At 46.5% G+C, this 15,814-nt stretch overlaps 1 protein-coding gene across 1 annotated transcript in view; it reads left to right on the plus strand.

Annotated features, from left to right (window-relative positions):
• The window catches only part of LOC311230075 (cytochrome c oxidase subunit NDUFA4), a gene marked incomplete at its 5' end in the record, with an annotated part of 39,208 nt that extends 24,897 nt beyond the window's left edge, over positions 1 to 14,311 (plus strand). Inside the window, 3 exons of the mRNA XM_084316223.1 lie at positions 9,611 to 9,696; positions 12,242 to 12,305; positions 13,987 to 14,311. Of these exons, the coding sequence (XP_084172349.1) occupies positions 9,611 to 9,696; positions 12,242 to 12,305; positions 13,987 to 14,043 (207 nt within the window). The 3' untranslated portion in view covers positions 14,044 to 14,311. The remainder of the gene's footprint in view (positions 1 to 9,610; positions 9,697 to 12,241; positions 12,306 to 13,986) is intronic.
• Positions 14,312 to 15,814: the final 1,503 nt, after the last annotated feature.

The raw sequence follows: 15,814 nt of genomic DNA on the forward strand, positions 1-15,814 counted from the left end.
AAGGGTGATATCTATTCCCACATCTCTGATATCAAAATAACACAGACCGCAGTCCAGTCGATCATGTCATGAATCATGTATATAAATAATACTAGTTTAAATTATTAGGCCAACCAACAGAACACATTGGCCAACATTTTCATTATTTTAATTATTTTCTATTTTTTTCATTATCTGATAACATGGATTACATCGGTCCCCACTTTTACCTGTTCCAAACAATCCTGGTATATTATACATTAATCTCACCCACATTATAAGAAAGAAAAGTGAGTATTGTGGTATAATATGTCCTCATGTAAATATGTTCCCCTTACCTGTGCCCCCCCCCCCCTCTCTGTGGAATCACCCCCCTCCCCTGTGTCCCCCAAACCTGTACCCCCTCCCCCCCATCTGACCTATCAAATGGGACCACATCCCCCCCTTGTTAACTATATAGGTCTCCTCCCGAGATCTATCGAGGTCTTTTACCTGGGTCACTTCAGCTGACTACCTGGGGAGAGCCCCTCAGCCATTCTCTCTATGTAATTCTATCTGTTTGGTTAATAAACCCTTGTTATTATCCAAGCCTCGGTTGACTGAGCACATTCTTCATCAGGATATCTACAAATATCCCACAATGGTTTGTAGCGGCGGCCAGTGTTATGGCTCAGCTGGCTAGTTTCCTATCCACATTGGCGTCGGGTAGTGGGGCTATGGGTCCAGCCGACATTGTAAACATGTTGCATGTTTGTGGTGTTATAGAGATCTTGACTCAGTCGCAAGCTATAACTGCGGGGAGGATTAGGATGCTATCAACAATTGTTGTTAGGCACGTTTGGTTGGAGCACTCTCCTCTTGGGGAAGAGGATAGGTTTTCTCTCCTCACGACTCCTTTTTCCACGGAAAGACTTTTGTCATTCTGTGGAGGCGCAGGCGGTTGTTGATCTGGGTCCCACACCGCCTCACGCTGTGCAGCCAGAGGTGGGAGCACGGCCTCGTCAACGACTGTGGCGAGGCCCTCGACAGGCGGCCATGTTTCCCCCGCCAGTGGTGCCCTGGGCGGAGAGTCAACAGGGATCCACAAGGCCGACAGCCTTGGCGGCCGAGGGATCGGCCATTTTGGGTGTATTCGGCTTGGATAAAACAAGCCGTTGTCATTCTGCCGCGAGCAGCCCGATCCCCGTTCAATCCTCTCTCTGTTACCCACAGAAGCGGGGCTCTGATCGTTTTCCTTTGGCTGCGGGCCGCGAACCTTCTTTGAAGCGCATGCGGCCCCATTCTTCACTTCTCATGGGGACAGGGGCTGACACCCAGTTGATGGCTGAGCCTGGGTCTGTCCGTGAGAATGTTGTGCTGTCGCGTGGCTCCTGCACCACATGTTGTGTGATGGGGAGCCTGGTGTTACGGCTGCCACTAGCTACAGTGGTCAACAGGAGGACTCGAGGCCTCTTCTGTTGAATGCACAGCAAGGGTTACCCCGGCCTCGCCTTCGCCAGGCGGGGTATCACGCTGATGCCTCCCACTCCCGTGAGAGCGGCAGTGGTTTGCAAAGAAGAGGCGAGCGTGATTTGGGTGATAGCAATATCACTGCAGGGCTTCGGCGTGTAGGAGCCCATGGGGTCCTCATGCCTTGCGTGTCTAGCTGTAGAACAACTCCTCAGCATGCGCTAGAGGGGTGTTCAGGGGGGGGGGGTGTGTGTCAACCAGTTTGATGACAGCTTCTCCCGTATCAAACCGGCCCTTTCTGTCGGGGTCCCCCCTTGGGTGCGTCGCACAGCGGGAGGGACCGGGCCAACTATCTACTGTTCCTTGCGGCCCAGCGTCAGTTGACGGCGGGTGCGCTGTGGGATTATTTTCACATATGGCGACAAGAATGCCGTTTGGGGGGGTGGATAGAGAGAACGTTGAAGGAGGGGCTTGTGTTGCAGTTCGCGCAACCCCACCCTCCGTTCTCAGGTTTGGTGCCGACCCTATTGTCAGGGTCAGAAGCAGTGACAGCCCTGGCCGACGAGATCCAATCTCTGTTGGCGAAGCAGGCCGTAGTCGTGGTCCCGAGAGAGGACGCGATGTCAGGCGTCTATTCCCGTTATTTTATGGTACCCAAGAAAACGGGGGGGGGGGTCAGACCTATACTGGATCTGTCCGCGTTCAATCGGTTGATTGTAGCGAGACCGTTCAGGATGTTGACCGTCAAACTCCTTCTGCTTGCTGTCAGAAGGGGAGACTGGTTCACCTCCATAGACCTGAAGGATGCGTATTTTCACATCCCGATTTTCCCTCTTCACAGGAAGTTCCTGCGGTTCCTGTTTCAGGGCGTAGCGTACGAGTACCAGAGGTTGCCGTTCGGCTATTCTCTGGCTCCCCGCACATTCACCAAGTGCGTAGCGACTGTGCTGGAGCCTCTACGTCGTCGGGGAATACGGGTTCTATTCTATCTCGACGACATTCTACTCCTCAGTTGTTCGGAGGAGGTTGCCAGGTCTCATACCAGGCTGGTGGTGGAATTCCTCACCAGGCGGGGTTTTGCTGTGAACTGGAAGAAGAGTACACCTCTTCCCAGTCAACAGGTGGAGTACTTGGGCTTGACGTTGAGGTCAAGGCCCATGATTGTAACCCTCTTGGAGCAGCGGCGGGTGTCTATCCTTCGCGCGCTTGGGGGTTTCCGTCTGGGAGGGACGTCACGGCGCTGCAAGTGATGCGCCTGCTCGGTATGATGGCATCTGCTCACACGGTTCCTCTTGGCCGCCTCTTCATGAGGAGGATACAGAGGAGGTTTTTCTCTATGGGGATAGATCCGGTGAGGGACAAATGGAAACGGTTGACGGTTCCTTTGTCGATATGGGGAGATCTCGCCCATTGGAGGAGGCTGGGTATCCTCACCATTGGGGTCCCCATGGGCAGCAGGCGCTCACACGTCATGGTCTTCACCGATGCCTCTCTCACGAGTTGGGGAGGGACGTGTCGGACCCACGCAGTGGGGGGCAGCTGGACGAAGGTCCATGCTGGCCAGTCTACCCTGCACATCAATGTGTTGGAATTGAAGGCGGTCCTCCTGGTCCTCAAACGGTTCGACCACCTGGTGGTAGGCGAGCACGTTATGGTCAGAACGGACAGTATGACGGCAGCGGCGTATATCAACAGGCAGGGTGGGACTCGTTCCATCCGCCTGCACCGGGCGGCGGTCGAACTTTGGCTATGGGCATCTCGCAGGCTGCGCAGTCTGAGGGCGCTTCACATCCCTGGTGCAGAGAATGTGGGCGCGGATATGATGTCTCGGGGCGGTCCTCGTTACGACGAGTGGGAACTCCGCCCCGACATAGTCAGACAGATCTGGGATCGTTTCGGGGAGGCCTCGGTAGATCTGTTTGCGAGCCGACGCTCTCACAACTGCCCCTTGTGGTTCTCGGTCAGTCGAGCAGATCATCCCCCCTTGGGGGTGGATGCCTTCTCGATCTTTCCATGGCCGCCCGGTCTTCTGTACGCCTTTCCTCCTGTACAGCTGTTGGGTCAGCTGTTGGAGCGGATACGGAGGGAGCGCAGGACGGTGATCCTGGTCGCGCCGGACCGGGGCACGGCAGTGTGGTTTCCGGTCTTGATCCAGCTACTGGTCGCTCCGCTTTGGGTTATTCCTTGTCGGCGACGGCCCTCTCTCAGCAACACGGGTCGCTGTTCCAGTACCCGGTGTTGAGCCAACGCCTGTTGGTGTGGCTGGTGGGAGGGTAAGTCTGGAGAGGATGGACTCTTCTGTGGTTAATACCATCCGGAATGCACATGCTCCCTCCACTGTCGCGCTTTACGCGGGCAGATGGCGTATGTTCCAAGAGTGGTGTAAGGCGGGGGGCCGGGACCCAGTCTCCTGCCCCCTGGATTCTGTCCTTAGTTATCTCCAGTCTCTCCTTGGTAGACTGTCGGCTTCGACGGTGAGGGTATATGCAGCAGCTATATCCTCCTATCATGAGGGGTTTGAGGGGGATGTCTTGTTCAGCCACCCTCTTGTGAAGCGTTTCCTGCTTGGCGCTCGACGCGTTAAGCCGGTGCAACGCTCTTTGGCTCCGAGTTGGGATCTTCAATTGGTCCTCGGTCGGTTGTCCTTGGCCCCGTTTGAGCCGCTTGAGCAAGCGCCGTTGGGACAGCTGTCTTTCAAGACCGCATTCTTGCTGGCTGTCACCTCCGCTAAACGCGTGGGTGAGCTCTGTGCTCTTTCGGTACGTCCAGAGTGCCTGTCTATTCGTTCCGATTGCGGTGCCACTCTGCGGCCTAATCTTGCTTTCGTGCCTAAGAATATCCGGAGTTCCTTCCGCTCCAGGGATATTGTAGTTCAGGCGTTTCGTCCGCCTCCTTCACCTGTCATGTCCGGTCCGTGCTTTGGGAATTTACCTCAGCCGTACTCAGGACCTCAGGGTTACCGATCAGCTTTTTGAAACAGCGCCTGTCCCATTGGTTGTGCGAGGGCATTGCCCTCTGCTACACGTTGGCCGGGCTGGATCCCCCTGGGGGCGTCAGGGCGCACTCCACTCGTGGGGTGGCTGCCTCTGCCGCTCTGCTGGGTGGGGCCTCGGTGGAGGACATCTGTGCTGCAGCTTCATGGTCCTCCCCGGGCCCCTTTGTAAGGTTTTACCTCATGGACATGACCGGGGGTTCTGTCTCCCAGGCGGTTCTGGGGTCTGTGGCCTTTCCTGCTTCCCGTCCTTTGGTAGGGTAGCAGGAGTGTGTGGGTATGGGCCACAGTGTGTTAGGTCACACGTGGTTCCGCCTGTGCTGTGTGTTCAAGGGGTTCTAGTTCCCTCTTGCTCGCAATCAGGTGGAGTTGACTGTGCCCCCCCTTCATTAGGAAGGATGGGGTGACGGGACTCCCCAACCCCTTGATGTGGGCTTACGGGTCCTCAGGGGGTACATCTGTCGGGCCTCGCGTCCGCTCTACCCCATATCTCGATAGGCTTAAGAGCGGGACGCGATGGCCAAGTACGATAATATAACGAAAGGTTATGTATATAACCTAGTTATATGAGTACTGGCTGAGCGTCCCGCTCTTAACGGCTCTAAGTTCCCTTTTGAGGAATCTTTTCCTGGCAACAGGTTTTTTTTTTTTTTGGCGAGGAAGAGTGTTTGGTGACCATGCCTAGTGTCTTATAGGCTACGCCTCCATAGGGGCGGGACCCGGCAGGTGATGGGCGTATTTGTTTTTTCGTTAGTGGAGTACTGTGTAGGTACATGAGATGAGGTATATCTCGATAGGCTTAAGAGCGGGACGCTCAGCCAGTACTCATATAACTAGGTTATATACATAACCTTTCGTTCTAAATGACCCTATAGAACAACAGAGCAGTGCATTGCTCTCAACTTTGAGTTTCTTTACAAAGTTCTGTTTTAAATTACAACAGAGCAGTGCTCTTAACGTTGCAGTGCATAAGAGGTAGTGAGATCAAATTTGCATAGAACTGACACATGAATTTGATAGGAAGTGTATACAAGTAGGTAGAATAAGAATAGTGCAGGTAAAGTGCAATTGGTGTCAGGATATCCCTGATGTTTCATTTAAATGCCTGAGCAAAGAGATCGATTTTAAGATGTCTTTTGAAGATATCTAGCGAGTTGGCTTCCCTGATGTTTGTTCCATAGTTTTGGGGCATAGTTGATAAAGGCTGCATCACCGATCTTTTGACTGTTTCTGGGAGCCTCTAGTAGTCCAGCAGCTGATGATTGCAGTGTTCTTGCTGGCCTGTAATTTATTGTGTTGGCGATGTAGCTAGGTCCCTGTCCATTTAGAGCTTTGTATGTAAGGAGAAGGACCTTGAAGTAAATTCTAAATGTTACAGGAAGCCAGTGTAAAGCAGCTAAAACTGGACTAATGTGCTCTCTCCTTTTGGTTCTGGTTATCAGTCGGGCTGCAGAGTTTTGGATTAGCTGAAGCCTCTCTGTGGTAGTCTTAGTCATGTGTCAAGTGCTCCTTTTTCATTTTCATCATATTTAGTCATCTTCATTTATTTTTCGTTTAGTCAGTTTTAGTCAACTAAATGTCTGAGCATTTTGGTCTTTTTTGTTTTAGTCTAGATTTAGTCGATGAAAACGGATGAAATTTTTGTCTATTTTTAGTTAATGTACAAAAAAAATATTATATTATATAAATTATTAAAAAAAAATATTTTATTTTTTACAGCTACTGTTTTATATATACTGTTTTTTAGTAATAACTAGAAAGTAATGGTATTTATTCAACAACAGGCGATTGTATAGATTAGTATTAGTATCATTAAATGACAACTGTGCTCAATGAGTTCACCCACGGAAAGGTTGTTGGCACATTGGTTCCACACGGACATTATACGTTGTTGCACTTGCTTCCAGAAGGCTCCGTTTAGGTCAGCTAGTAGCAGAGGCTCTGTTGTGATTTTTAATGCACAATAAATATTCAACATTCTCTTTTGAGACTCCGCCTCAGACTCTTATCATTTGGCACTAAAAGCTAAACATTGTCACCGGTATGGCTGTCCGCAACATGTCATTAATTGTTCAAGTTTCAAGTTTCAAGTTTCTTTAATAGTTGTCATACAGAAGTACAGAATACTTTTGTACAAAATGCTTCTTACTGTTGCGCTCCAGAGACTGTGCAAGACAAGATAAGTATGAAATAAAAACATAGTAAAATTAGAAGTAAAAAAAAGAGGTCACAGTTTAGACATATGTACAATGTTCGATGCAGAATAGACGTGAGAATTGTGTGCAAGAGGTCGATCAGTTAGCCACATTAGCGTGAGCTAGGTTAGCCACTAGTTAACGCGAGCTAGATGGAAATACAAACAATGTAACGTTACTGGTGAAAAAGTGATTTACCTTGGAATACTCCTTTGCCAACTTGCTGTACTTTGCTTGAAGGTCTGCAGCTGGATTATGAATAGTCCCACCTTTAGCCAAGGTAATGTTAAGCTAAAACTAGCTTTTCAAATAGCTCTTCAGCTAATGCTAATAACAGAGCTCCCCGTCACACTGCTCTACTTGGGACGATGGCATTAAGAAAAGTTATAATTATTTTGTCTCGTCTTGTTTTAGTCAACAATATCAACATACATGAAGAGAAATTTTGTTCTGGTTTTTGTAAATGACATTTTTGTGTCCTCAGTTGTGGTCAACGATATTTAATAAACTATTTAGTCTTGTTAGCGTCACAAGGTCTTCAATAACGTGATGTCACGTCTTGTTGTCGTCATGAAAAAAAACATTCGTTGACGAACATCTTTCGTCATCATTTTAGTTTACTAAATTAACACTGATGACTAGATGAAGTAGATGAAGTGTTGAAAGGATTATCTCACTGTAATGACTAGAGGAAGTGACTAGATGAAGTGACTAGATGAAGTGACTAGATGAAGTGACTAGATGAAGTGACTAGATTAAGTGACTAGATTAAAACCTCTTCCACCCGTGCGGTCCATCGGCGGACCGCAAATGACATCATGTCATAAATCAATATCTCCAGACTGTTTGACAATTTTTTTTTCCAAACGTATTCAAGTATAAACATCATAACCATGTCACAACAGCATTTATAATGTATATTATCATCAATATGTTAGTTTAGCAATAGGTTAAAGTGTTATTAGATAGATTTTCATTCTCGATTTGGTCTGGTTTATTTCGCGAGAGGTGACCATTTTGGATATTTTGAACCATGGGAATTGTAGTTGTAGAGGGCAGCGCTAGCTCTGGATCAGCGTTGGAATTTTTCAGAACTACACTTCCTGAAAGCCTCTATGGGGTTTCAAGCTTCATAAATCTGTATGAATTTTTTTAATAACTCTTATTATTCAGGATAATAAACCACAAAAAGTAACGTTATTGCCAAATATTGAAGCGCAGTTAGTTTCTCTTCCCTGTGTTTAGCATGCAGCAACATTTAGATTTGAAATTAGTTTCAAAACGGTTGCACCCTGATCAAAATAAAAAGGTACAGTAGATTACAGTCGATTTCATTATCTGTTCTTATGCTAGCCTGGTGATACTAAATCCAAATTGAACTCGGCCATTTGAAAGATAATATATGTATATATATAAATGTGCGAATTGGCCATAATAAGGTAATTTTTAAGCCTGCTATTCTATATTCTATAATAATATTTAAAATTGCATTGGTCCGGATGGGAGAATTCAGTAATGTATCTACAGAACCTTCTGTTTAATCATCTTCGCTTTATTCATTTCCTTAGATTTTTTGTACACATGATCTCAAGAAGGTACTGAACGAGATCAGTTCTTCATGTCTGGTCATTATTAGCATGGTGTTATTCACTGTCAAAGTTGCAAAGAAAAATCATAATTCATATTCTCCTTTGTTTCATCACAATTTAAGCAAGCCTAGTAATAGACACAATATTTCTGACACTGGGAATACATTCACTGAGGTCCATAGATGTCCCTAGATACCAATAATATGCAAATGGACCTTGTAGAAGTGGAGCAATATTCCATTTACTTAGTATTTTAGGCGGATTTTGATAAAATAGGGCTCGGACTGGATGAAGTGTTGAAAGGATTATCTCACTGTAATGACTAGATGAAGTGTTAAAATTAGGATCGTAAGCTCTCATGACATCCTCTCATTTCCCACTAATGTGTTTTTCTATTTTAATTCTTGTCAACACTACGGCTCACAACTGTGTGATGTGTGTGTGTCTCTTCTGTGTGTGTATGTGTGTGTCTAGCTGTGAGTCCTGGTGTGTGTGCGTGTGTATTTATGTATATGTCTGTGTCTCCGTCTGTCTCGGAGTATGTGCACTTGCACGAGCTAGTGCATAGGTAGGTGTGTGTGTGCGTGTGTGTGTGTGTGTGTGTGTGTGTGTGTGTGTGTGTGTGTGTGTGTGTGTGTGTGTGTGTGTGTGTGTGTGTGTGTGTGTGTGTGTGTGTGTGTGTGTGTGTGTGTGTGTGTGTGTGTGTGTGTGTGTGAAATCCTGTTGCTCAGGCTGACAGGCAGTAGTGAAGAGAGGAGAGGAGCGGAGCGTCTGGCACACAGAGAGAAACAGCACCTCTCTCTTCCTGTGCGTCCTTGCCTGCTCAACCCAGGCTGACAGTGAGGTGCCTCACACACAGCCCGGCCCTCATGCATATGGAGCAGGGCAGGGAGAAGCACAAGAATAACAACCACTTGTGCGTGTGTGTGTGTGTGTGTGTGTGTGTGTGTGTGTGTGTGTGTGTGTGTGTGTGTGTGTGTGTGTGCGTGCGTGTGTGTGTGCGTGTGCGTGTGCGTGTGCGTGTGCGTGTGTGTGTGTGTGTGTGTGTGTGTGTGTGTGCGTGCGTGTGTGCGTGCGTGCGTGTGTGTGTGTGTATGTGTGTGTCTGTGTGTGTGTGTGTTTGGGCGGGGGGTGCAGAGTGGTGGTGCACCAACAACACTCTCACACAGGTGTCATGGTACAGTACATATCACACATATTACATATAAGTCATGCTAATGTATATTCATCTTCTCATTCTCTTCTCTTCTCTTCTCTTCTCTTCTCTTCTCTTCTCTTCTCTTCTCTTCTCTTCTCTTCTCTTCTCTTCTCTTCTCTTCTCTTCTCTTCTCTTCTCTTCTCTTCTCTTCTCTTCTCTTCTCTTCTCTTCTCTTCTCTTCTCTTCTCTCTTCTCCTCTCCTCTCCAGTTGATACCTCAGTTTTTCTTCATGACCCTGGGTATCAGCGGAGCTTCCTTGTACCTGATCCGTCTGGCAAGGGGACCTCATGTGAAGTAAGTCCTTCCTCACTTGCAGTGAATGTCAAGGTAGAACTCGTCCCACCCTGTTACTGGATTTCCCAAACAATTGCTCTTGAGAATGGAACAACACGTGTGTATAAAAATGGTCCTGATATGGCTACCTGTGTAATCCCTAATTGGAACAAAGTACTATGTATATCATCTGACATTACTACAGTTGAATGTGAATGGTTTCATCAAAGATGGTAGTCTATATCAGTGGTCTAGGGGTCGCGAGCCGCCGTGGGGGGGTCACCAGATGATACAAAAAATTAATAAAAAAAGATATTACAAAAAAAAGAAAAAATCTTAAAAAAAAAATGTATGCAGTCAGGCCACTGAACTTAGAAGCAGGCCAGGCCAGTGTTTCTAGTTGCAGCGGCGCAATAGTTAGATAACCTAGGCGGGGAACAACCAGGAGATCACTGCAACTCACACAAGTTGGAGAACTATCTCTCTCTCTCTCTCTTGCTCACACACACACACACACACACACACACACACACACACACACACACACACACACACACACACACACACACACACACACACACACACACACACACACACACACACACACTCACACACACACACACACACACACACACACACACACACACACACACACACACACACACACACACACACACACACACACACACACACACACACACACACACACACACACACAAAGGGAATGTGATTGGTGGAGGCAGGACCCTTACAAAAAAACCCATCAAAATCAGTGTTGTTGCTAATCATTGACACATGCTAGCCTGTAATAATCCCCCCCAGAAAAATCTACTTTGCATTTGATATATTGCAAATATATGCCATCACACACACTTAAAAGGTTAGAATTATAAAATTAATATGTGGTATTATGATCAGGGCTGAAGTTGAATAAAATATTCATGAAAGAAAAAGTGCTATTTCAACATATAGTAATATTTGTATGGCGTTTTTGAAGAGGACAATTTAGTCCCTTATGGTAAGAGTGAGTATTTTTTTCAATCTGACATTACAGAAAAACTGAAAATCCATCAAAATCACAAACACTGGCATTTAAAGCGTACAAATAAAAAAGATCCTACACCAGAATGCAGGAAATTAAGTCTTTGTAACAAAAAAAATTCTATATTTCGCACTATATTTCCTGGCCTGAATGATTTCCCCAGTCCGGCCCTGGTTAAAAGCCTCCAATGCTTATTAGTGTGTGTGCGTTTGAAAGTTTGCACGTTTCAACCATATATTTGCATGTATAAAAAATATATATATATATATTTAATAAAATTGTTTTACCTCCTATAATAGTGGGGGTCGCGGCTCTCTGACACCGTTATTTCGGGGGTCACGGCCTGAAAACTTTGGGAACCCCTGGTCGATACCATACAAACAGCATTGTAGTTTTTACTAGCCCACTGGCCCATGACAGTCTAGTGTAAAATCACAATTTTTTATCCAGAATCTTTGTGTCAGAATCTGTGGTGGCCAACAGTTCCATCTGAGTAGTGCTGAAAATAATATAATAATCCCTACATAGAAGCGCTCAGTTGTGTAAATTGAGTCCACGATAAAACAGGGAATAAAGCAGGAACAATTACAATGGCCCCCAGACTAAACTCGATGACTCTGCATAAACGTACATACATTCTATTTTCCTGGTACACCACTTTTATCTACACCGAGGGTTCCATAAAGCCTGACCTCATCACTGTGTCTTGAAGGGAGCCGTTCAGCGACACAACATCGAGCATTCATAGTAATGGAGAGAGGAAGGACGTGTTTTCTCTTCCATCAGTCTCTCTTCCCTACTCTCTATACTATAACTTTGTTTGTGTTTGGTGGAGTGGGGTAGAGCCTGGGGGGGGGGGGGGGGGGGCATCATAGTGGAGTTCTGTAAGAAGCATACTCTGGTTAATGAACAGAGCAGTGCTGCCAAGCCACTGGGCTGAGTTCACCTCACTAATGAACAGAGCAGCACTGCCAAGCCACTGGGCTGAGTTCACTTTATTCTCATAAGCACCTCGTTCTCCTCTCTTCTCCTCCGCACTTGTTTTCCCTGACTCTGTATATTTACCTCTCTGTTTCTCTCTCTCTCTCTACTCTTCTCTCTCTCTGCCTCTATCTCTCTCATGTCTCTATCTCCCTCTCTGTCTATCTCTCTGCCTTTCTCTCTCTCTGCCTCTTTCTCCCTCTCCGTCTCTCTCTGCCTCTATCTCTCTCATGTCTCTATCTCCCTCTCTGTCTATCTCTCTGCCTTTCTCTCTCTCTGCCTCTTTCTCCCTCTCCGTCTCTCTCTGCCTCTATCTCTCTCTGTCTATATCTCCCTCCCTGTCTATCTGTCTATCTTTCTGCCTCTCTCTCTCTGTCTCCGTACTTGACTCTGCATCTTTGTGTCTGTCTTTGTCTTATGTCTCTGTCATTTTGCTTTTGTCTGTGTCACCCAATGGTGTGCCTCCATGATTGAACCCTCCCCCCTCTCTCTCCTCCCCCTTCCCGTCTCCTCTCTGCCCTGGCCTTCTGCCCATTCTGCCAGTTGGTGGGAGAAGAAGACCAACCCGGAGCCTTGGAACAAGCTGGAGCCAACCTACCAGTACAAGGTGATTAATCCTCCTCCACACACTGGCCTGCCACATGACTCGTCCTCAATTATGTTTGTCTGAAAAACGAATCAACACTAATGTGGTGTTCAGACTTCAGGCTACAAAGCTACAAAACGGCCAAGTGTGGCTGCAGCTACACTGAAGCCGAGTCGCCCGTGAAGTAGGCTGTTGCTTGAGCACCGTGGTCCTTAATCAGTGTGACTGATATGTATATTAACTAACATAAAATCTAACCAAATCTTTTTTTGTTGTGATTAAATTATTTTGCAGTCAAACGCTCCAACAATAACTAGCTGCTAGCTTAATTCTTTGGCAATATTATGATATTTGAATAGAATTTTTGTTGAAAGATACATGGATCTTTCTGTTTGTCATTCAGCAGAATTATCATTTTCTGTGTTGTGATTTGTTAACACCTTACCGCATGATTAGAGCGTGAGCATTTTTTTTTAATGTTAGCTCATCTCAACTTCAGTTTTTAAACTTCTGTCGCCCATCGTGCCAGGATCTGTCATCTGTCACATGCTACAAGGAATGCTGCATGTCGGGCGTGTGTCTGTAGCTTCATGTAGTGTGAACACACGGTAACCTTATTTCCATTCTGGGCAAAAAGAAAACTCCCATACATAACCAGTGTGATTCCCAGAACCAATTTGGACGAGAACCTGCCCCGATAAAATAAATCCAGATCAACAGATCTTTGCATCTGTTGGGACAACAGACAAACAAACTGCCTGTAAAAATCCAAATGAAAGCAGATGGTCAGAGGTAGCTCGCAGAGCCCTGTGAATGAAGCAGCACCCCAGACAGAGCTAATGAAAATACCATGCAAGGCTCACCTGAAGCCCAAGGAGGAAATAACAACTGTCAGACAAGCCCCACTAGAAGAGGTGTGCATGGTGTGTTTCTGAGGGTCCAAAAGGTCCCCTCACCAGTGTAATGACAGGCCATGCTATGTTTAATTCTGCAGTGAGGCAAAGGTCTCACATTGAGATTCCACTGTAGTCCAAACAATGATCCTAATGAAGAGGGTGGTAAGGAGGAGGAGAGGAGGAGGAAGAGGGGGAGGAGGAGGAGAGAGAGGGGAAAGAGAAGGGGAGGAAGAGGAGAAGGGAGGGGGAGAGAAGGAGGAAGGGGAGAGAAGAGAGGGGGGAAAGAGGGGGGGGTAAGGGAGGAGGGGCGGGGAGATGGAGAAGGGAGGAGAGGAGGATGGGAAGGAAGGAAGAGAGGAGGAGGGGTGGGGAGGAGGAGAAAGGAGGAGGTCTCTGACAGCACACTAATCGAGGAAAATCTGAAGGGAGAGAATAATGGGAGATGATGCAAAAACATGTCTTCTGTCATGGCTGGGAGAGCTGCACCACCCCTTACATGCACACACACACGCACGCACGCACACATTGCACATATGTAAACTGTAGTCCTGAGCAGCTCAGTTAGACAGAAATATGTGGAATAAATAAGAAACAAAGGATTGTGCTAAATTAATTTGTATGTGTGCACTCATGCATGTGTGTGTGCCTGTCCACTTGCTCGTGTGTGCAAATTAGAAGGAAAAATGTACCCACCCAGTGGTTAATGTGCTCTCTCTTTTTGCATTTTGCTCACCTTAAGACAGTGTTGATAAATGTAATTTAAGCAGAACATACAGTATGTAAATGTTTCTCCCTGCCTCCTGCAGTTTGTGACCGTCAACACAGACTATAAGACCCTGAAGAAGGAAGGCCCTGACTTCTAAAGGTCCTTCTGGCAACTCCGAGGGCACCAACTTTGGAAGGACCTCCTGTCATCGCCACGGTGACGGAACAGCTTCTCCTTCCTTTATTAACCTCAGATTCCTCCACCGCATAATCGTATTAGTAGGAATCACACTGTAACCTTGACAGTTATTAAATATCCCAAGGAGCTGAACAAGGTGATTCTGATGTTTAACATGTATTCACTGCTATTCTGTTTCACTTTATTACAAACCTTTTTTTATTAAATTTTTTTTGCAACATGAAAGCAAGTGAATCACCATACAAATGGATACCATGGGAAGCCTTGATGCTGGTTTATGAACTCGTACAGTAGTAGCATGCACTGAAAACACTGAAAATGTAGTAGTCAAATATTTCCTGATGAATGAAAGGACAATTATTATTAAAAAGAATGTAAAACAGATGAAAAATTTGCTGTTGTACAGTTAATCCATGTCACTTGGCGTGTGAATGTTCTGCATCACCTGTAGAGTTTCTGATGTCTTTTAACTATCAATGCACACAACACACCACCATATACATAGTAGTCATACAAATCACCAGAAAACAGCCGTGTTTTGGACAAACATGCCACATGCTGTGATGATGAAGTTGTTGACGAAATCATTACACTGTTTGATCACTGTTTGTCTGTGAAGACCAAGACATTCGTTTTTAAATTCCGGTAGAGACTTGAGGGAAATGACTAAAAAATCAATAGTTTCTCCAAATATGTTGCCTGCAGTGCTGACATATTTCTCCTGTGTTTTTGTGTGAGTGTGTGTGTGTGTGTGTGTGTGTGTGTGTGTGTGTGTGTGTGTGTGTGTGTGTGTGTGTGTTTAATGGTGTGTGTGTGCCACTTGCACAAACACCGGCACATGTGTATTTGTGTGCAGATGCATGAATGTGTGTGTGTGTGTGTGTGTGTGGTCTGTATATCATCACTATAACACAGGACAGCTAACCACAACATATCCCCCTCCACTAATGGCTCACAGATTGCCTCAACATGTCACCACTGACTTCTCCTAATACACTCCATAATACCCAGTCTGTCTCCCTCGCTGAGCCTCCCCAAAAACACACAGAGCAGCCGGCAGACACAGAAGAAGGTAAGACTGGTGGGGGATGATGGTAATATTGCTCCCTTTAAACACCAACATGGTGGTGCCCAGTGGGTAGTGTGCCTGCGTGTGTGTGTGTGTGTGTGTGTGTGTGTGTGTGTGTGTGTGTGTGTGTGTGTGTGTGTGTGTGTGTGTGTGTGTGTGTGTGTGTGTGTGTGTGTGTGTGTGTGTGTGTGTGTGTGCGTGCGTGCGTGTGTGCGTGCGTGTGTGCGTGCGTGTGTGTAGTGCTTGTGTGTATGTGTGTGGTGTGCGTGTGTCCTGTTGGAGGCCCAAAACCTGCTGACAGGTAATCAGCCTGGCTGAGGCATCGCACCAGGGCACAATCATTACCACACACATACACACACACACCTGCAGGCAGACATGCAGGCAGACATGTATGCACACACACACACACACACACACACACACACACACACACACACACACACACACACACACACACACACACACACACACACACACACACACACACACACACACACACACACACACACACACACACACACACACACATAAACACCTGCAGGCACACACACACACACACACACACACACACACACACACACACACACACACACACACACACACACACACCTGCAGACACACACACCTGCAGACAGACACACACACACACACACACACA

Source organism: Notolepis coatsorum (genome assembly GCF_963971535.1).
Source record: "Notolepis coatsorum genome assembly, chromosome: 6".
NCBI classification, from domain to species: Eukaryota; Metazoa; Chordata; class Actinopteri; order Aulopiformes; family Paralepididae; genus Notolepis; species Notolepis coatsorum.